Source organism: Acyrthosiphon pisum, chromosome A1 (assembly GCF_005508785.2).
Source record: "Acyrthosiphon pisum isolate AL4f chromosome A1, pea_aphid_22Mar2018_4r6ur, whole genome shotgun sequence".
In the NCBI taxonomy this organism is placed as follows: Eukaryota; Metazoa; Arthropoda; class Insecta; order Hemiptera; family Aphididae; genus Acyrthosiphon; species Acyrthosiphon pisum.
This window is the reverse complement of record NC_042494.1, coordinates 74,056,734-74,079,375: the sequence shown is the minus strand read 5'-3', so window position 1 is coordinate 74,079,375 and position 22,642 is coordinate 74,056,734. Positions and strand designations below refer to the sequence as shown.

The 22,642-nt window shown below is 34.5% G+C and overlaps 1 protein-coding gene across 10 annotated transcripts in view; it reads left to right on the top strand.

Moving 5' to 3' along the window:
• The window catches only part of LOC100169361 (leucine-rich repeat-containing protein 4B-like), a 346,827-nt gene extending 332,299 nt beyond the window's left edge, over positions 1-14,528 (top strand). For all 10 annotated transcript variants that reach the window (XM_029487502.1, XM_029487500.1, XM_029487497.1 and 7 more), the window contains one exon: positions 9,200-14,528. In XM_029487502.1, the coding sequence (XP_029343362.1) occupies positions 9,341-11,749 (2,409 nt within the window). In that variant the 5' untranslated portion in view covers positions 9,200-9,340 and the 3' untranslated portion in view covers positions 11,750-14,528. The remainder of the gene's footprint in view (positions 1-9,199) is intronic.
• Positions 14,529-22,642: the final 8,114 nt, after the last annotated feature.

Sequence of the window (22,642 nt, the reverse complement as noted above, 5' to 3'; positions counted from 1 at the left end):
TTAACATACTTTTTCAAAATCTACGAGCTCGAAGATATTTGTTTTTCCAGACTGAAAACAAAACAGAATTTCATCACGAACCCGGGAAACTTTCGGATAATAATAAATGTATTTTATGGCATGTGCTCACACACAAAGATTAACATTTGCTTCTACGTAGCAACGTCTCAAAAAATACAACTTTAACCTTCTCAAATCCACTGGTACTCGATTTTCGGCACCTTGCTAAAAAATAAAACTCCGATACGATATATTGCATGAATAGAAACGTTTGGCACTAGTACAAACGAAATATTATGTAATATATCAACTACAGTTATATATTTTATTTTACTTGTCGTCTGAAATGGTAAAAAATATTGGTTACAGTAGGTCGATGCCCACAAACGCCAATCGCACGTCAAAAGTGGTTTAAATATACTAAATCGTGGACCATATTATATTAAACTGAATTATATATATGCAGAGATGTTCACTCCCTTATTTTTAAATAATGCGGTTATTCAAAATCTGATTTTTGCAGATTTTAAATATAATAATACACAATTATATACCTAAGGACCATAATATCTTATTCTTGAGATATTTTGTGCTACTGAAGAAGTTTTGTGTGGAGATACAAATTTCTAATATTCAAATGAGAACCCCTACTATATATTATTTAGCAGACAATTTTTCTGAACATTTTGAAATTTCAAGTGAGTATAATTTATTTAAAAATTCCAAAAATCATAATTTGAATAAATTCATTATTAAAGAAAAAAGTGGGGCTTATCATGCTTGGGGAATCAACTTGTATAATACATGCGATATGCATATACTATTTTTCAAATCTATTGAAAAAAAGGAGGCAATAATGTAGTAAGAATTTGGACTTTAATATTTTTAAAACGGATGAAATCTCACTACTCGATTATTCCTTACCTTTCGTATGATAATCATATATGAATTTGTTCGAGTTCCACATTAAATTTTCCCTTGATACCTTTTAGTTTATTACAATAAATTGTATAAATAATATAGTGGTCAATAAATAACAGTAATCAATTAGTTAAGTGATTTTGAATTTAGTTTTAAAAAAATAAATATTTTAGCACATTATATTTGGATTGTATTGTAATTTTAAGATTTATATTGTTCAGCTATAGACGGCTATCATATATCTCTCTATGTAGTAAAATACGAAAGGAGTGATTTATTAGCCTAATATACGATCGAGGTTGTCTACTACGGGTTGCATCAACTTGTACTATTATTATTTATTCCTTTTTTATATATATATCATATATTATACTTAGAAGTTTATTCACTAACAATTATTTCCCATCACCAAATACAACACAGGACCTCCTAAATATTGCTAAATGTTTCAAATGTGAGAAAAAGAAGTATAAGTGCATTATTTATATTATCTTCTTACCCATTGCCTTTTAATAATCAGCCTTTTATATATATATATATTATACACGCTATAGGATTTACCAATACAAAATATACACACTAAGCAATTTTCGACTCTTCCTAATTATTACTAATTATTAAAATGACACACGGCAGTTAATCCAACAGTAACCATAAATAGGAGCGAACTCACCTATGCGCATAACAACCATCTTCATATAAAGTAAAGTAATATTTTAAATATAATAATTATTATAGATCTATAAACCAAACTTGTCTTATTATTGATAAAAAAAAACCTCATACACAGTGCTCTAACTCCCAGCTACGGATAGATAATCCATAAGGAATAGAAACCCATCTCTGGATAACTAATATCGTAACAAAGGGCTCCCGTCCACGTTACAGTTACAAATGACTTTTTACATAGAACAATTAAACTCAAAAGTTATAACTTAATTTAACCAATAAATACCAAATCAACCATGAGTAATAATAATAATAATAATAACAATAAAGAAAAACCGGGGAAGTCAGTCTGCTGTATAGTAGCTTTCAAATGTACTTCACTATCATTGAGTAGACCACTGTAATGGATATGTTCGATTATAATTCAATTGATATTTTTATATAATATAATCTATATTGTATATAAGAATCTAACTTGATTTTGGATAAGAAGGAAACCGGTTTGTTTGTTTATTTATTATTGTTATTATTATTAATTATTTATTTATTTGTTTGTACTTGCATTTTTCCATTTGAAATATATATTATTCATGTAACAAATAATTTATAGTTACATTTTTTTCTACCTTATCTCTATTCTATAATAAAAAGAATAAAATTTACCACTCCAGTGGTTGAGTTCAAAATGGAGGATATATAATTTTCAGAAATAAGTGATAACAATAACTACAATATGTAATTATATTATATTATTCGTATAATCAAAAAATAGTCATGTTTTTAAATTAAATTATAAAAAAATAATTTCTTCCGGAGGAAGGTTGGGCAGCTAGTCATTGTATACGGAAAACGATTTCGAGCGGAGACGGCGATTCATATTAATTATTATTATTATTACTATTACAGTATAATTGGTAGGTTGAACTAATTTTTTGAAAAAAACATTGCAGCTAAATCGATACTGTACGTTTGAATATCCAATAAAAATGAGTACTTCAAACTCTCATATAACATTAATTGTGGCTTTATGCTAAACTTTAATACCCATTATATTTTTTTGAAGCGCTGCAAATCTTTAAATAGTTTTCAACCGTAAGGGTCTAATTAGTACCTAATGAACTAATTGAATAGTGTGGTTTTCAGAACAATAGAACAATGGTAACAGAATGTATTACTTAGTTATATCACAATTTGTCCTTGTTCTTATTAACTATGCTCGTTATGAACAATAATTAACATTCTGTTTTTAATATCTTATAATGTTATTTTATTATGAAAACTTCGATGACGAAATGAAGATATCACCTACACTCCTTTATTATTTGCTTTGTTATACGCTCTATTAATTTTTATTTTATTTGTTTCTACAATAATCAATTTTTTGGATTTTTATACTATTTGACTTATATGTCGTAAATCATCACCGACATAAACTATTATGGGGGGGAGTGGCCGAGCATACTAAGGCGTTGGTTGCGACGCGCACCATCGCCGGTTCGAACCTTGGTCACGGGTGGTACTTCTCTTCGGGGAGTCACGGTGTCTGGAGAGAGTGGCAGCCATCACCCACTCGGGCATAGCAGATACCTACGGGTGCACACTTAAAAATTCTGCCGAACTAAAACACATGTGTGTTTAACACACAATTAAAAAACCAAACAATGGCCAAGTTTCCGCGGGTTAATTAATGAAAAAAAAAAAACTATTGTGTATCACATAACCTAAAATTAAAAAAAAAAAATTTATAATAATTCACTCAGATAATATATTATTTTGTAGATTTTTAACAATATTCATAGTTACATGTATATCCGATCAACTACATTTCAAAAAAATAGATTTAACTCGTTAACAATTTAAAAAGCTGCGTTTAGTACATAATAATATTATAATGTTAGTTTACCAATATTGCGCTTAAAAATAAATTTTTGTATACAAACACATTGTTATACAAATTATACTTGATTATAACCTTTGGTCGCTTAAATTTAAAATATGTAAAAATAATATTTATTATATTCAGTACAACTTTATTTACTTTACTTAAATTAAATAAACTCAATATACAAAATAGTGAACACTAATAATTATGCATTATAAATAAAATAAAAATAAATGACAATTTTACCTGCGTATTAAAGTTTCTGAAAATGCAACGAACCGATTAGGACGATAGCAAAAAGCATGTGAAAATGAAAACTTGATTTCGTGTGCATATAGGTATTATTCAAATTTATTTTTTTGTAATGTTGGCTATAGTAGTATGGTGACGTTTCATAAAAGTCCTGAATTCTATATGGAATATTGGCTCCAAATCAGCTTTTAATATTAATTTAAACATAATACTATTTATTTTTTTCGAAACAACAAACCTTTAACCAATCACTCGGTGACCAATACAATATAAATTTTTAATTTTTAATTATTTTTAATATACATGGTATATACTTAAAGTACAACAAATGATGAACAATTCTACTGAATTAATTTCGACAAAAACATATTTTTCATACCTTAAGATAAAACTAAAAGGTATGCACAAATGCACAGTTGGTTTACTGACCATAAACGAGTGCAATAATTGGTACACTGATCCTAGAATACATATTTTATTTTAGGCACATATGGCTTTAGTCCATGTGGCTTGGCTTAGTCAATGGTCTTGATTTTTCAGCTACTGCTATAAAATTGTAGTGTTTGTTTTCAAAGTTACGCCGACAGTTGTACGTCTGCGAGTAGGTCGTTATCACCGACTCACGCATGCCCAGCAGTAAGTAGGTACTCTCAGATCATATTGATATAGTATATGATCCATATGATCCAAGTAGGTACCTCTAACTAGGTTCGTCAATCGCGAATAAGTAAACAAAGGTAACATAAAAATAACAATAATAAAATGTGTGCACATAATATATTTTATGTATGTGATAATAAACAACTGAACCGGAATACATATCGTCATTATTATTGTTAAAATAATTGAATTTGCCGTTCATAACGTTCCGTCCGCAGCTCTGCACAATAAAAACAAAAAAAAAAAACAACATGAACGCGTGGCGCGGTGAATTGTTATTACTCGGAGGTTAACACATTCTTTGTGTGTGCACGCAGTTTTTGGTGAAATGATTTTTATTCTTTTGAAATCTAACTGCAAACCATTCATATTTTATACGAATGACATTCCGTAGAATAAGTGAAAGTGGGGTAGACACGGGAAGGCGCTTGCGTGTCGTTCGTGGATAAAACAACACGATATAATATGTCCAACCGACCTAGAGTCAGCCTACATTTTTGCGGTGAGCGAAATGAAGGAAAAGACTTTTCAGGGCTACAAACCCGAAGGGAAATATTATTATCTCCGTGTGTGGGAATATAATTCGGAGAAAATTGTTTTTTTTTTTCACGAACCGTGAAGACATAGGTACGTTTATCTACATGCCCACGATACTCCGCAGACATATATTATTATAGTTTCAGTAGTTTCGAAAATATAAAAAGAAAAAACTATCGACTTTTTGCGCAAACGAAATCCGGCCACAATACCCAATTTTTCTCCGAAAACTCGACAGTAAGTGCGCGCTCGTGGACTGTTGTCGGGAACCATCGGGAATCATCGGGATTCCGGCACATGCACGATTTACGATCTATGATATAACGCCGTAGGGTATGGAACCAGATACCGGTAATAGCGATTCTGGTGGACTATTTTATTTTACGTGTCATTTACTCATCTTACATATTATTACCTAATATTACCTAATTAGTATTGCTTCTTATTTTAAAAATGTAAATATTAAAATTAAATTTGATATCAATTAGCTTTTATAATTATTTTATCGGTCATGTAGGTAGTCATGTGCATACAGATGGTGTTAAAATCAGTCTATTTTTATAACCCCTTTTGCACTCCTCGATTGCTCAACATTTTCGGCTCACATATATTGCACTCAGTGTTAGTCCATTATATTATCTTAGGCTGGTTCTTACGACCTCCAGTTAGAGTTAACTGACACTTAACCGGCGGAATTCTGCCGGTAATAAAATCTGTTATCATCCGGTTAGCGTTAACCGACACTTTACCGGACATTGTAAGAACGGCCCTTAGTCTGTGATGTCTCTAGTCTACACATTAATTATCAAATATTAAAAGTATAAATAACATAATAAACAATAATTTTTATTAATTTATATTTAATTAACTAACATTTCAACAAATTTTACTTTACCACCGGTAGCGTACCTAGCGCAGTAGATCAAAAAGATCACCGGATCACGTGATATTTGGATTCATATCGTATGCCGTGTGATAACAATCTTGTAAAGGATCGTTCGGCAACTATAGAACTATCTTAAATGTCGGGCACAACGGAACCTCGGTAATAACCGTTGAACTATCCGTATACGCACACACACTTTTGGATTTTTATTTCGTACGTAAAATGTATTACTTACGTTATATTTATTATGTTATAACGTAATTTTGTTTTTTATGATTTACGTTACGTTATACGAAAACAATTAATACGTTTGCCGCAGACCACGCTGTTGATATCCACGAGCGAAAAACATCTAGTTAATATTATTATTAAAATTGTTTAAAAATCAGTGTCGCGTGAAATCGACCATGTGATGTGGTGTGGTATGTATTATGCGGGTCAAGAAACACACTCTGCGAGAGTAGTCATACATAAATACAAAATTAATATAATTAAATACAGTATGAAGAATAATAATTAGTATAGTACACGCGTTGTACATGCATTGCGACACACTGTAATAATTTGCCCAGCATCGCAGCAATTTACCACAAATGTCATACGTGGTTGAGATATGTTTTGTGAATTTTTTTTTTCAATAATTTATTTTTTTTAATTAAGACGTAACTTAAACATATTTTTATGAAATTTAAAAATATATAGGACTATAGGTACTAACAAAAACGTAGTGATATTAATATTCACTTTACTTCCGATGTTTCTGGTTTTTTTTCTATATTTTACTATTCAGGTTCTATGTAAAAACTTTAGTTCGATAACAAGTATATTTAAGAACATGGTATCTTTTCATGTGTGAATAGCTTTGATAAATCGGAATCGATTTATTGTACACCATTTCTGCACTTTTATAGTATCTGGTATTTTCAACAATGACTTTACTAAGCCTCTTTTATCAACTTCTATTTCTGTTTACCTGCGATAAAAATATTTTTTATCTTTATAACTATTTCATCTAATTTATTGGATCTGAAAAAGATAGATATTTTCTTAGACGTTCTCTTTACTAATATCAATAAATAAATTATATATTTAAGTTATTTTTCTTATATTTTATTCATGAAAATATAATACACAGTATTTTTTTTTTAAATAATATTACATTAAATTACAATCATAAAAAAGTTATAGATATGTATATTGTATAATATGTATAAGTATATGATAGCATGATACATATACCATTTATTATTTAATTGTGTGTCTCGTTAGTTTTAAAATTATATTTCTTCAAGTTCAGGAATATTTTATTGACACTCAATACTGCAAGAATGAAGTTACTTTCTAGTACACAATTCTTTCTTTAATAATAACACACTTTAAGCCCATATTTATTTTATATAATATCTTTTATTTTCTCATGCTACTTGTAGATACATAAAGAGATCTATAAGCGTAACCTTGACTTGAACCATAAAACCCACTTGCTTTTTCTTTTGATGTATTAGTCATCTCACATAGTATTATAATATATCCATGAATTAATGTCTGGTGGAATAGTTGTTAAATAAAAAATAATAATAATAAACCATATACCTAACAAGTAACAACAAATTTCATATTATTTTTATTTTACTTTTCCAGTTTTTTTAAATTTTATTCTTTTATAAAAGAAAAACGAGCAGGTGCCCAGAATACACAAAGTGGTACAAGGTAACAAAATACAACACTATAGAAAAGAGAAATAATAAATGTAAAAAATTTAATATAATAAGAATAAATAATTTAAAATAATGGCATACCATCGCATTAGATAGAAAAGGTATTCTGTATATTATGTTAGAATTGTCATGAGGATGAAAATGTGTATTTAATGCATATTCAATTAAGTATAAAAACTTTCATTGAACCCGTTAAATTTGTTGACTAGTACTAGCTGTCTGTGCGTCCCATACAACTTAGCCACTCACAACAGTTTGCTAACAAGCAACACTAAATACATTTCAGAGAGATTGAGAGTTTGAACTAACCAAAAACTCTTCCGATGAAACCCAATAAGTTGAGAGCTCTGTAAATAGCGTTTTCAATGGGATCATGGTGACAAAGTAGCGAAGTGAAAGTTAACCCAAGATCACAATATAGTAGTACTGTTTTTACAGAAAGCCAGTTAGAATCATCAATATATAAGAAAAAGTTATTGGTAGCGACATCTATTAAATATCCTTGACCGACATTTGTAAATATTCAATATAAGACTAAAAGTTTCATCCCAGTTGACAAAAGTATTACGATTATCATGAATCCTAAGGCATCCTAATATAAATTGCCTTCAAAAAAATGTTCATATCATCCAGAAGTTAATCGTGTTGTAGGGAGGAAATTTGTCCATTTACAAACAACGATAATAGTACGAAGGGGAGATAAATGCCACTATTGAAAGATTCTATATGTTGATAATAAAATATCTCTAGAAAACAAATTGCACTGCAAACTGTTATACAATAAATAATTGAATGTTAACTGAAATGAAAACCTTGTCACTAAGCGAATCAAAAGCCCAAAGACCAAGGTCCGATTAATGGGCATAATTTATGTAATTACAAATGTGTGGTCGCAAGTAACAGTAGATCCACCCGAGCGGAAACTGTGTGTTTGTTAACTAAAACTATGTTGATAGAATGCTAAATAGCATATAATACTTTTAAATCAAATGATATGTGACATGCGCTCCAGTATTGAAATAGGTCCGTATATAGCTATGGTCTTATAGATTTTAAGAATACAGTTGAATTGAGCCAATTTTCGATAAATCTGGAAAAATTCGCATATACGATATTTGAAAAATAAAACCAAAGAGAGTAGAACATAATGACCCGAATTATGTGAATTATAAACCACACCAACTTTCGGGGCAACCAGGGTTACTTATTGTAGATCGGATCAATTATTTTTGAAGAAGTAAAATAGAAATTATTGTCAGGCAAATCAATAAAATATTGAATATGTTAGTACTACATTGACTATTTCACTACGAATATACTGACTACTGAGTGGTAATGATTCACAAATATATTAACAGTTTTCTGTTCATACGAACTGTCAAATGCATCCAATGATAGAATTTTCAGAACATATAAATAATAAGAATTATTTTTACGGGCTAAACTTCAATCCTTGTCTAAACTATGTTACAGCCATACCACCTATACCACTCTTTATGAATACTAGCTCACGCATTACGAATTCTAAGTTGTTTTTGAGTTTTCGTTTTGTTATCGAATAAGATAACAACACCAACTATAATTCCTTGATTATTAATCGTCCAACATAATATTAAATTGTTTTGGAGAAAAATCGATTAAAGATAATAATATTATAACCCATTTGTTTTTCAGACGCCGTTGTATCAATAACCAGGTGGTGTACGGGGACACGGTCAGGAGATAGAGTCATCCTGTCGAGAGCACAGAAATCGCCATGACTTTTAGGTTGGCAGAGTCAGCGACAGGGCCGAAGATTCACCGCCGCCCGGCGTGATGTACGCCACAGACACAGTGCCACGTCGACGCGTGGCCCAGACGACAGCAACTATGACGACAACGACGACGACGACGATGATTTTCGTGGCAGCCATGATGGCCACCATGCTGGCCGCGGCCGCTGGCTGTCCCATTGGATGTATGTGTAAGTGGAAAGGTGGCAAGCAGACGGTCGAGTGCGTCAATCGGAGCCTGTCGGCCATACCAAATGGCATGGACGTCGGCACCCAAGTATTGGACATGTCGGGAAATTCGATGGACGCACTGTCCAGGGGCCGGTTTATGTCGGCCGGCTTGTCCAACCTGCAGAAGATCTTCATGTCTCGGTGCCGGATTACGTACGTGGACGACGCCGCGTTCCAGGGACTGTCCAACCTGGTCGAGCTGGACCTGTCCGACAACGGGATCACCGACATACCGACCAAGTCATTCGACGACTATCCTCAGCTGATGAAGCTAGTGCTGAGCGGCAACGCGGTGACGGTGGTGCGGACGGCCGCGTTCAAGCGCCTCGCCTACCTGACAGTGCTCGACCTGAGCCGGTGCCGGGTGTCCACGATCGAGCCGGGCGCGTTCGATGGCTTGCACAGCATCGAGTGGCTGCGGCTTGACCACAACCAGATAGTGCGAATCGAGAGCGCGGGTGCGGTCGTGCTGCCACTGTCGCTGCACGGCATTGAGATGCACCACAACCCGTGGACGTGTGACTGCCGGCTACGCGATGTGCACCGGTGGTTGAACAACAACAGCGCGCCCCACACGGTCGAACCGACTTGCCACGGGCCGGACAGACTGCGCGGCATGGTCATCCGCAAGCTGGTCGCCGAGGAGCTGGCATGCGCTCCGGTGGCAGCGGCCACGTCCCCCGAGTACGTGGAAACGGACGCCGGCAAGAACGTGACGCTCGCGTGCAGGGTGACGCCGGCTGGGCAGTCGCGGGTGTCGTGGTGGTTTGAGGGCCGGCAGGTGGCCAACAGCACTACGTCAGCTGGCGTAGAGCTGACCGTCGAGGACGTCGGCCCCGCGGACAACGGCACGTACGCGTGCGTGGCCGAAAATCGGGCTGGCTGGGCCGCGTGCAACTTCACGGTACGCGTAATACAAGAACTGTCCGAGGTGGCGGCCGGTTCGTATCCGCCGGACGCGCCCCCGCCAGCCCTGCTGGTCATCGTGTTGGGCGGTTCAGTGTGCTTTGTGGCCGTGGCAGTGGTTTGCGCGATCAGCTGCCGGTTGCTGGTGGTGAAACGCCGTCGGCATCGGGACCACGCCGGACGACCGGGTGGCAAGTCCGGCGGCGCCGGGGGTGGTGACGCGGGGCCCGACGACCCATCCAACAGTGGGCAGGCGGCCAAAACGACGTCCGACATCAGACAATCGGACTCGGTGAACCTGACCGTTTCGTCCACCGTCGACGGAAAATTGTCGTCGGCTGAGGACGTGAGCGTGTACGGCGAGTATGACACGGCCGCCGGCCCGGGGTCGTCCGCCGGTTACGAAGTGCACGAGGTTATGCATGTGGGTGGCGGCGGCGGTTACGACGCGTACCAGCAGGTGCACGTGGCCCAGGGACATCCGGCGACGGCGACCGCGACCACCACCCTGGAGGCCAATCCGGATCTGATCAGCGACGCGTCCACCGTGATCAGGGACAATGGTGGTGGCGACTACCGCGACGCCACCGACGAGGTATACAAGATAGCTGTGCCACCGCCCCCATCGTGCGGCCGAGACTTTTGGTCGACTTCCGGTGCCGTATACCCGTCCGGCGGTGGCTGTGGTTCGTACGAATTGCAACTGTCGCCAGGCAAGCTGGCCGCCGGCGAACCGTATCCAGCTGATTATGGACTGCCCAAGTTATCGTCCGGCCAGTATCCGATGCCAGCGCCACCGTCATTGTACCGGACGCTTCCGCACCGTCGGAACGCAGCAAAGCCGCAAGGCCGGTCGTGCCAGGAAGCCGAGTTCGTGCTGTTACAGCAGCATCACCATCATCACCATCATCACCACCAACAACAGCAACAGCACCAGCACCACTTGAACCGGTACGAACCGCAGAACATCCGGTACAACCAGCAGGGGTACCCGTACCCGGCGTCCGCAGTTGCCGCGGACGCGGCGTACTATACGACAGCCGCGGCCACTTTTTACGAACCACCATCGTTGTCGAACGCGTCCGCGCAGACACTCGATGACGAAACGATGGTCATGATGATGATGATGCCGCCGGCCCCGCCGCCGCCACTCGTCACCGGTGCCCCAGCGTTACCCGCAGCGGGCAGACAGCCGCAACACTTGTCCGCCGAACACGCGGCAAGCCAGCACAAGGCAGTCACCGCCGTGCAAAAGCAGCCGGCCACCACGGAGAGCCCGGACGAAGGGTACGTGGGCGAAGGGCCTGATTCGTAGACCGGTTACAAGCCGCGTACGGACGTCAGGAACGCGACGTAGACGACTGGAGACCGTACCGACGGACGCTTTGTGACGAGCCGCCCGTCACTCTTACTTGTACATAATTCAATAATAATATTATTAATATTATATCGTTATAAAAGCTGTGAAATATGTAATATTTTTTTGTTGTGCGTTCTTGTTGGCAGTTCCACACCGTAGAAATAGCATTGTAAAAATATAATTTCATATTTATCGACCATTATACACATACACTCACACCCTGTACAAGACGCTTTTCTCCGATCGTTATAGTTTGATAATCGGAGTGCGCAATATTGTGCGTCGTGGACCGTTAAAGTTAAACGACGTCATTAAATTATAAAACTTATAACATTGTTCTAGATAATAACTGATCTAGTCATATTTAGTTCCGTTCGAATCCAACGCCGTTTAAATTGTAATCTGCTTAATTGTATGTATTTGTGAAGTTATCTCACTTAATGTACCTAATAAATGTATTTTTTTTTTTTTGAATGTGCTAATGTAAGGTTTTTTTTTAGCGGCAATAGGTCATAATATGTTTGCATCGAAATCTGATATCATCAAAAACAATAAACTATTACAAAAAATAATAATTTTTTAGCGCGTCTTTTATTTTTAATTTACGAATGGAATATATTAGTCTTAAGTCGTTGTAACGACACAACAATCTTTTTTTAACAACAATGCTGTACAGAATCTTAAAGGAAGTTTATATTTATTATTTTCCTTTTTCATGAAAACTTTTTCCGCATAAGAAGATTGAGATTTTCAATTCATATCATTATTATCAGATTAAATTTAATTCGAATTGAATTATCATACTTAATAGTTACTTTTTTATATACATAAATTTATAAATGCATGTTCACGGCGTACCCGCACTAAATTTCTCGCGAAAATAAATATAATATTATAATTCCTAATACAAAATTAAAAGAATATAAACTATAATAATATGACAACCCATAATCATTATGAAGGAAAAAAAACAATAAAGTAGTAAAACGAAACTCTTTATCAATTGTACTTGGCTCAAATTTACACACCTATAATTCCCTAACCGACGTTGGGTCTGTCGAAATAATAAAATTATATTTTAACCACTTTACCACTGTTTACCATGTTAGAGATTACACGTAGGTAACAAAACATATTTCCATGTGTTTTCCGTTCGCTTTCGGTGAACATATTAATATAATTTGACGTGCCAATCAGACGGTCGACCCGATTCGATTTTAAAATATTACGACCGATTCTTCTAGTGAATCAAAATACATTGGTCGTGACTATAATATTATATTTTAACTCATCCATTTCGAACGAGATTCAACCAGTGATTAAAAAGTGTAGTTAACTATCGTAATAATAATAATGTGTACATAAAAAAATGAAAAAAAACGAAAAATGAATATTATGTAACTCGTTAATATTAAAAGAAAAGAAAGAATACTCCCCGCATAAATCACTGCGAACGGCTTAAATGGAACTTGGCTATAGCACTGAAAGCGGGAAACAGTGAAAAAAATAAAATAAAAAATAAATCTGCTGTGAGAATTTACGTTCAGAAATGTTTAGTGGATTTATTTTAAAGTCTCGGACGCGTGCGGATCTGCTCTTCCACAAACCTCCGTGCTTTTTCGATGATTTATAATAATTTTCCGCGCCATTAGGCCCCGGCACGGCCGTAGGATTGATGTAACAATAAAACGCTTAGTTGTCCGAAACTATTCCGGGCGGCCTATAATATGCACAGTAAAAAGTGTCCGACGCATTCCACCGCGAACGGTTTTACTCGTGTTGCGCATTCCGAGGAGGGGAATTTAATTTCGACAAGTCCGAAACGGTGCCGACTGTAAATAACCCGACGATTCGATCCAATACTGTTTACAACGCGCTGCTTCGTATCCGTAAAATTCACTTTACGAACCGTATTGGCACATATAGTAATATAGTGAGCAGGGGGAGAGAGCGGGAGAGCGAATAATAATAATAATAATAATAATAATAATCATCGTCGTCACAATAATAATCTAACAAGACGCGATGTATATAAGAAAATTAAAAACGTCGATACCTATAAGTAATTTTATTATTTTTAATTTCCCAAACACAACACCAACATTTGTATTCGATGGCCGCTGCCCCGGTAAAAATATCGAATAAGACGCCAAATTACTCCAACTGCAGCAAGAGTGTAGCCGGGCTGTCACCACACCGTGCGCGTTGAATATAATTATACGTATTCGACTTATAGGTAACGTGTTACCAACATTTTGTTACCTACATATTGAGTATTAACATGAGATACGGTGAAGTGTGAACCGGCTTTACGTGTCTAAGAAACCTATAATTATTGTAAATCATTGTTTGTAATTAAAAAAAAAACAACAACGAAACTGATATACATAATAATAATATAATAGTATATAATATTATGTATATCAATGGTCTTATTTTATGTTAATAATATAATATATATAATATACTGTTAAGCTATACCTATATCATTGTTGTATATTTACGTGTATGTTAATTATTGTAGAAATATGTTGCCATACCGATTCGATTTGGCGTATTGTTATATTGTATTACTCCATAATATTATAGGTTCCCATTATAGTTTTATTATCATCGAAGGAATTTAAGATTAGTGTTTTTTTACCAGAGAACCATGATAATATTATGACATTGTATATGTAATATGTATGTACTATATAAATATATATTATCGCTGATTATGATATTTATGGTTAAATAAAAATAATAATTTATAGTCATTTAAATAAAGCGTTCGTTATTCGTGATTATAGTTCAACTATGCCATATATATGAAATATCACCTAATCATCTTGTATATATTATTACTCCTATAGGTTAGTTCTCATCTAAAACTTATAGCGGTGAACAGGTAGGTATTTAACGGCGAAATATGGTCAAACCGCTCATCATTAAATCAGTACAAGGTATATTTCCAACTAAATGTCTACAGTTGAATAAATCAGAAGAGAGAACTTAAAGTGATTGTGCGACCACAAGTTCAAGGATTCTGGAATGCATATACTGTACTGTTCGCAAAACATTATGGTCATAACTATAGGAATTAATTAAAAAAAAAAAAAAAAAACAAACAAATAAAAGTTTGTTTCGACCAATTAAAGGTTTTAAGTGTATTAAGCCAACTACAACAACAACAACTAAACCGAATAAAAAGTGTATCGCAAGGATTTAACAATATGAACATTATTTTTAATTATCCGCATGCTGAATAAATGAGCAAAAAATATAAAACGACTGGTCTCATAAAAAGCAAGATTAATGCGAGAAATATTAAGTAAACTTTTTTTTTTAATACATTAATCATTTTAATTTTATTTCGAAATGTAAATGCACGATTTATTAAAAGTAGTGGAAGTACCTACATAATACGCATGACGAAATTCAGACGCATTCACTGAATATTGTTGTAACTCACATAATAATATATATCTACAACTTTCTAGACGTATATTATAGACTTGATGGAGGAATCACTTTATTAAGTGACCTCTCAGATTTATGTGTTCTACGTAGTTAGAGTGAGTTATGTTGAAACGCCTCTTCCTCGATTTTTTTTTAACCTATGTACGTAACCGGAGAGTTGTCGGAATAGTTTTGAAGCAAGAACGTGAATTTGTGGATTTTAACGATTCTAAGTATAGTTTAGTTCGGAATTTCTAGACTACAAAATTCAAATTATTTAAAATTTGAGCTCTTAACTCAAACTTAGGTTAACTTAAATTATTTAATATAATATAATAATATGTAATGATACAACACACTGTTTAAGTTAAGAAACGTAGTCGGCTGCGAGCAGTTTCCATCGGGCTGCAGTCGGGCAACATTCGTTTTCCCCCACCCCCAACCAGTCAATTATCTGTATACCTGCCATGTAGCATTGCCACGACCCTGCGCACAAGTCGGCCACCGACTACGTTTCTTAACTTGAACAGAGTACCTACTATAAGACGTGACGAATTGTCGAATAGTCTTGTGAGTGATTGGCAAAGAGTTGTTGATTCTACGTACTAATGTGTTTCTGTTGTAAGTATTCTAATATTAATTTGTATTTTTAATATCAAATAAAATATACAAATCATTCACATATACAAATGCGTGTAACTTGAAATAATACATATTTTATCAACTTTAATATACCTACATATTATATTGTATTATAATAAATTATTCAGGATTCTACGACTGTCAGATTCTAGAAGTTGTTGGTTTTATAATGACATCTGCTGTTCTGTGGAAAACACTTTAAGAAAAGTGGGAAAGCTCAAAAAGTTTCGTACAAAACTATAAATTATTTACAATATAAATAAAAAAAAAAAATTGAACACAAATTTATTGTACTTTGGATGATAATATGCCGTTTCTAGAATTCAGAGTAGTTAGCGATAACCGTGAAGAAACATAAAAACAGTAATTTAAAATAAAAACCCCAGCCAATATTGAGTAAATCAAATTTAAACATTTATGTAAAAGTATTCGAATAGGTAGTTATTGTGGATATACTTAAGTGAAACTAATTAAATACGTATTTGAACACATTTTAAAAGTATTCGGCTTAATAGCCTGTTAAAAACGCTGTAATTCGAATGAATTATTTCCGCCATTTGTTTTCGAGAAATACTTTTTCCATAAACAATTTGTGTAATTTGTTCAGATGGCATAAGGAATTACATTTCTCCAGAAATAAAAATGTTCGAAACGATTCCATTGTCGATAAATACAATTAATTTACCATCGTTATATTATGTATATACAGCTGCAGGTTAGGATACAGTCGGCGAGCCAAGATCAGAGCTCTGAATAATCTAATAATTTCATCATTCAAAAGTTGAGAATACTATTAGACGATGGCAGTCGAAAGGATTATGTTCAGGTCTGTTCTGGACTTTGAGAGCGTTAATACTCGACGACTCACTTTTATAATAATATTACTAATAAAAAATAATATCAATTTTTAAGACGGTATTTTTCTACACGATATACAACATAAGTCTCTATAAAAATACATGATATACCTATACGTGGCCTACAGCAAATAGAGTTAGTTTATTGCTAGAAATTAAACATGTTAAAGTTCCGTAAAACAATAATTTTAGTCTTATCGTCAAAATACAATTTAGTTCATTAAGTTCGAAAATGTCATATTATTAATTACACTAAATCGCGTTAATGTCCTACTAAGTCACGTGGGATGTTATTCTTGACGGAACCATAATTTATGCTAAAGCTGCAGACTGCATTTATATATAAGCCCAAATGATATAGCATCGTAATACCAAGATAACATCATTATTTTCTTACCATATTTGATTTATATTATATTTTATTTTTTTATGATGTCAGTTGTATTTTATAAATTTCAAAATGTTTAGTCGATGTTGCTTCGTGTATAATACTATAGGTTCATGTTATATTTATAAAAATAATAATAAATACATGCTGGTTCGGTTTAAAATCTACATTAAATACTAATAATAGCATAATATGAATACATACAGAGTATAGTGTATCAACCATTAATCGTACAATAAGTAACTGTAAATAGTATATACCTAAGTTGTATATTTTATATAGTTATTAGTACGTATACATATTTTAATGTGCAATAAATTGAAAAATATGTTATTTTCATAATCTATCGGTTGAGTAACCATAATTTAACAAACGATAAAAAAAAAAATATTAAAACAATTTAAGAAAACAAAACATTTTTTATATTACATTGTTAGCTATTAATTATTTATCATTAACATTGGTCTATTGTCTGATAGTTTCTGCATTATTTAATTTTCCATACCTAACTTCTTATACCTACTAATAATAAATTGTACTAATAATCCAAGTAAAACCTAACCTAATTGTAAGAGTGCCTAATAGTTAATTTAATGTAAGTACATGCACCAATGATTATTTATATTAATATAGTATCATATGCCTTATATTGACCTAAGTAGTAATTATTGATAATATTAAGATTTAAGATCTTGTTAAACGTTTCTGTAGTCTTATTATTTTGTTTATTGACAATCGGAATATTTGAAAAGATTGTTTTTAGTTGGTATACGTATCATCTATTATTAATGTAATTTATGGTAATTATGTATTTGTAACTGATTTGGATAAAATAAATTAATACATAATAAATATTAAAAAATTAAAAATATATTGATATTTTAGATTATTTCCGAGTACATCTAAGAAATTTAATGATATTGTTAGCTAACTATATAATTTTTTAATTTTATTTTTTTTTAAACCATAACTTGCTTTTAAGGACATTGTACAAACACTATTATTATTATTTGTCAATAATATACTTCATCGTGACATAATTAAGTGAATCCGTAATTAAGATTAATCCAATCTAAATATAATATTATGTTATAAAAAAAAAAAAAATAGTAAATTTGTTTGAACTTTGAATCATGACTTTGTGATTCGTTATTCCGACCAAAAAAAAAAAAAAAAAACAGGCAAACAAACAAATTTCTAGTCGAAGCATAAATGGAATAATATAAAAAAAAATAGTTCATTATCCAAATCATTCGAAACATATGTACCGTAGTCTCTCCTCTACCACGCAGTGTTCCGCGTTTTCTTTTCACTTCTTTTTCTCTCACAAACCAAAGTTCATATTTGTTATTTATCACCATGTTATTAATCTTGATACCTAGAGTTTTGACGGGGCCCCGAATTCGGAGGAGGCCTTCTGCAGCAGTTATCTGAATTATGCATGACCCGGTGTGGAAAACCGTCGACGTTTGCGCCGCGCCATTTAACTTACATGTAGTTTGAGGAGCTCGCGCAGAGGATTTCGTCGAGTATTATACACACGGTTACGTTTAGCGTGTGTGTGTATGTGTGTGTATTTTGGCCGTGCAGCATGAACATATAGGGTATATATGCGAAGACCACACACGCATAAAATATATACGATTTAGCAGTGTTCTATTCAAATGAAATCGTAAAGATATTGTGTGACCCGACCAGGGCATAGACGCAAAAGGATTTTTTTCTTTTTTTTCTCAAGTGCTGCTGCCACTCATGCCACCATCATAATATACAGATCAAAAAGTATATGAACGTCCCTAGCAACTAACATATTTTACGTTGATCAAAATACGACGGCGACTTTAATACGCTCGAATACATTTTCGATTAAATCGCGTTGGCTTCATATTCCCGCGACCCCGACGTTTATCATTATTATTATTTTTTTTTTTCATCCTATAACGCGGTTCGATTTGATTTCGGAATATAATCGTCATATTGGTTTCGGATATTTATGTTATTTGATTATTGCGTGCGAAAAAAATGTAAATGCTGGAATATTATACTATTCGATCGACAACGCATTTATGAACACACGAATATTACACTATAATACTATCATATGATAGTTAAAACTTTTCCCTGATTGCCTAATCGAGTGTTTTTCGATAAATAAATAATTTTAAGTTATAATATTATTATATTAATATAGCGTTTTCCATATATTCGCGTATAATTCGGTGTACCTACCTAAATAGGTACTTGCGTAACACTCGACATATTTTATTAAAATATATAGGTAAGCAAATGACGTAATCGTGTTGCTCATGAATACAGCAGGTCTTTATCGCATTGTCATTGTATATTCAACTAGGTACTATTATAATTACTACGAGTTTTCAAAACATAAATTTCTTTATAACTCGTTTTAGTCTTAACGTGGTGACTTCTCAGAATCTGCCTTTCCACACACGTATATTATTGTGCCTGGTTGGTACCTACATCAACAATTACATTCAAAACATAGATTTTAATTTCGAAGTTCAGTCGCGAAACTTTATCACATAATATTTATCTCGAAGATTCTATATTATACATAATACATATTATAATATATATATAAGTGAATGTGTATGATCGTGTATTTTATACTAATTGGCGATTTTTGACACCTTTTTCTGTATAAGCTTAGAAACTGTAAATGCGCGTAGGTACCCAATTAATAAAATACACTTTTTGATCCGCTAAATCAATACAATACGGCATACCTAAAGTATAATATTACAATAAGCCGTTCTTTTATACCTCTCCATCAGTATTCTTATAAACAAATTAATGATGTGCTTTTTAGGGTCCTATTGTTTTTCGTTAAACAGACGTACTTATTTATCATATTAAATATACAACGAGATGAGTATGCATTTATAAAAGCAAAGTATATTACTATATCTCTCGAATAATATTATGATTCAAGTATGTAAGTGCATATACCATTATGTCATATAGTATTTCAGTGAACACCATAAACAATATTGGTTAAAATAATCAAAAGAGCTCATCGGTTCAATTATTTCATCAGCACTGATATATCTAGGTATATAAAAAATTGTAAAACATCGATAAAAACGCTGATGAAAACGAGTACGACAGTTTTAATTTTTTTTTTTTACCGAAACTTTTCCAATTAACATTAACCGAATTAAATGGTTAAATGTGTTTTATACACGAAAAACGCTTTTATTTTAAGCTCATACTTCACTATAATAGTGTAGAGTGCATGGTGTGCAATAATTATTAGGATAATTTATTATTACAATTATTACCATCACTACGGAACTAAATTCGGAGCAGGATTGATCAAACGATGAAATTTTTTTACAAACACTGTAGCGCTTTTTTTCCTGGGCCAAAGCACAAACCATACTGAACTTTTAACGTGCGCCCACACCATCAAAGTATAAACACACATCAGCGCCTTCGTACAAAAACGCGTCAAAACATAAACAAACACTAAATCTCGAAAAAAAAATTACAACAAATCACGTAGGGACTAGAATATACCGGTGTAATTAAACCTAGAATATTTACGGTTTTTAACCATTTTCGTAATATATTTTTACGTATCTATCATTAGGTAACACCGCCATAATATCATATCCAATATTGTGTATATTATACAATACGAGTTTTGTGCGATACAAATGGTGAGGATAGTGTCGGGGTTCTCGTGTGATCCTCGCGGTTTTTGCCAGTCACACCTGCACATTTGGTTGACCCTGTATATGATGATATTATATTATATAGCTGCGGCGTATATATTATGATGACGGTGACGAGTGAATCGATTTCTATCGATTTTTCACGACAGCGACGCATCGTCATCTTCCGTCGAGAAAAAAGAAATTGAGGAGAAAAGAAAAAATCCTGGGCGCTTTTCTCGCGAACCGCAGGTTTCTAAGCCCCGACTATGTGTTCACACGGCGAGTTCGCGACGTGTACACTATATATATATATTCATACATAGATACAGCGTAGGTGCGTAGGTGGCAGGCGTACGACGTGTGTAGGAAGAGGCCCGTCGCGAATAAGGATTAATCGAGGATTTCAAAAGTGCGACAAAAGATCGTCTTCGTCGTAGACATTTGTGCGACATTTTGTACGACATTTGTGCGTATTATGACGTCGACGGCATTAAGTGTACATATATGTGTACACAGGGAACGAGCACATATACACACAAAACGGCAAATGATAATCCTCTCTCGCGGGACGACGACGACTCTGATGGTACGCCGCACGCGCGTGTTATAATTACGAGGCACGCGGTTCGCGTCGTGTCGCCCGCGTTCGGCTTTTCGTCGAGGTGTACGGCTTATGTGTGTGTATATTGTAGAAAATATAATAATATGGACGAGGAGACGACAAGAGACCGGATGACGGAAACAATAAAGGATTACCGGATGATTGGATCTCCTCCATCGCGCATGGAAGATGCAGCACCGCGAAAGTGTGCTCGTTTGTGTGCGGGCATTCATATACGTATACGGTCGTCGCACGGAGGTAATCCGTCGTACAAAAGACTTACGAGGGAGTTGGAGGTTTATACTTAGTTAGCACTCGTCGCGCGCTGCACAACACGAAATAATATAATACTATAATATACGATTCGCACCCACAGAGCCAGCCCGGTTCGGAGGGTGACCGAGTGCGCGACGATGACGACGTCGTGAAAACCTGAGGATAATAAAATCGATTTCGAGATGTGTACGCGAAAACTGTTATTTGCGCAGTCTTAACCCCAATAACTATGCGATTATCGCGGGTTCGGGTTATTAGCTATATTCAATATTTTCATGCTCAGCTGATTTTAACGGACTTTCTATAGTGATGATAAACAGTTATAACGTGCTATTCACTATAATACTATACTACATAATGATAATAATATAAACTATGATGTTGAATATTTTAAATGTGTTGGTGTTTGTTCAGAATCTATACACTATGTACAACTGTGTACTGAGCCACTTATATAATATAGTCGTACATAAAATAGATATATATTATATATTTATCGATATTCGCGGTAGAAGTCGAGTTGCATTCAAGATTCAGAGCGGTGCTAAGAATTTATTGGTTTAACAATGGTGTTTTTTTTAGGGGGGAGGGGGGGAATGCTTCAAACTATAATATGCTTTATGGTAGTTAATTAGTTTAAGTTGTTACTATTTTGTTGTGATACAATGCATATTAACTGTATAGATGAGACTTTCTGAAACTTATTGCTATTACTTATTACGTATATTATAAGCTATATTAAATAATTATACTACACACGATGATATTTTAAAAACATACAGACTAAGGGCCGATTTCACCAACACAGTTAATCACGGTTAATGCTTAATCGGCTGATAACAGATATTTAACCGGCCAAATTCGGCCGATTAAGCTTTAACCGTGTTGGTGAAATCGGCCCTAATTTTAAGCTATCTATAGCGTACGGTCCCATTTTAAGATAATTCAATATTGTGTATATAA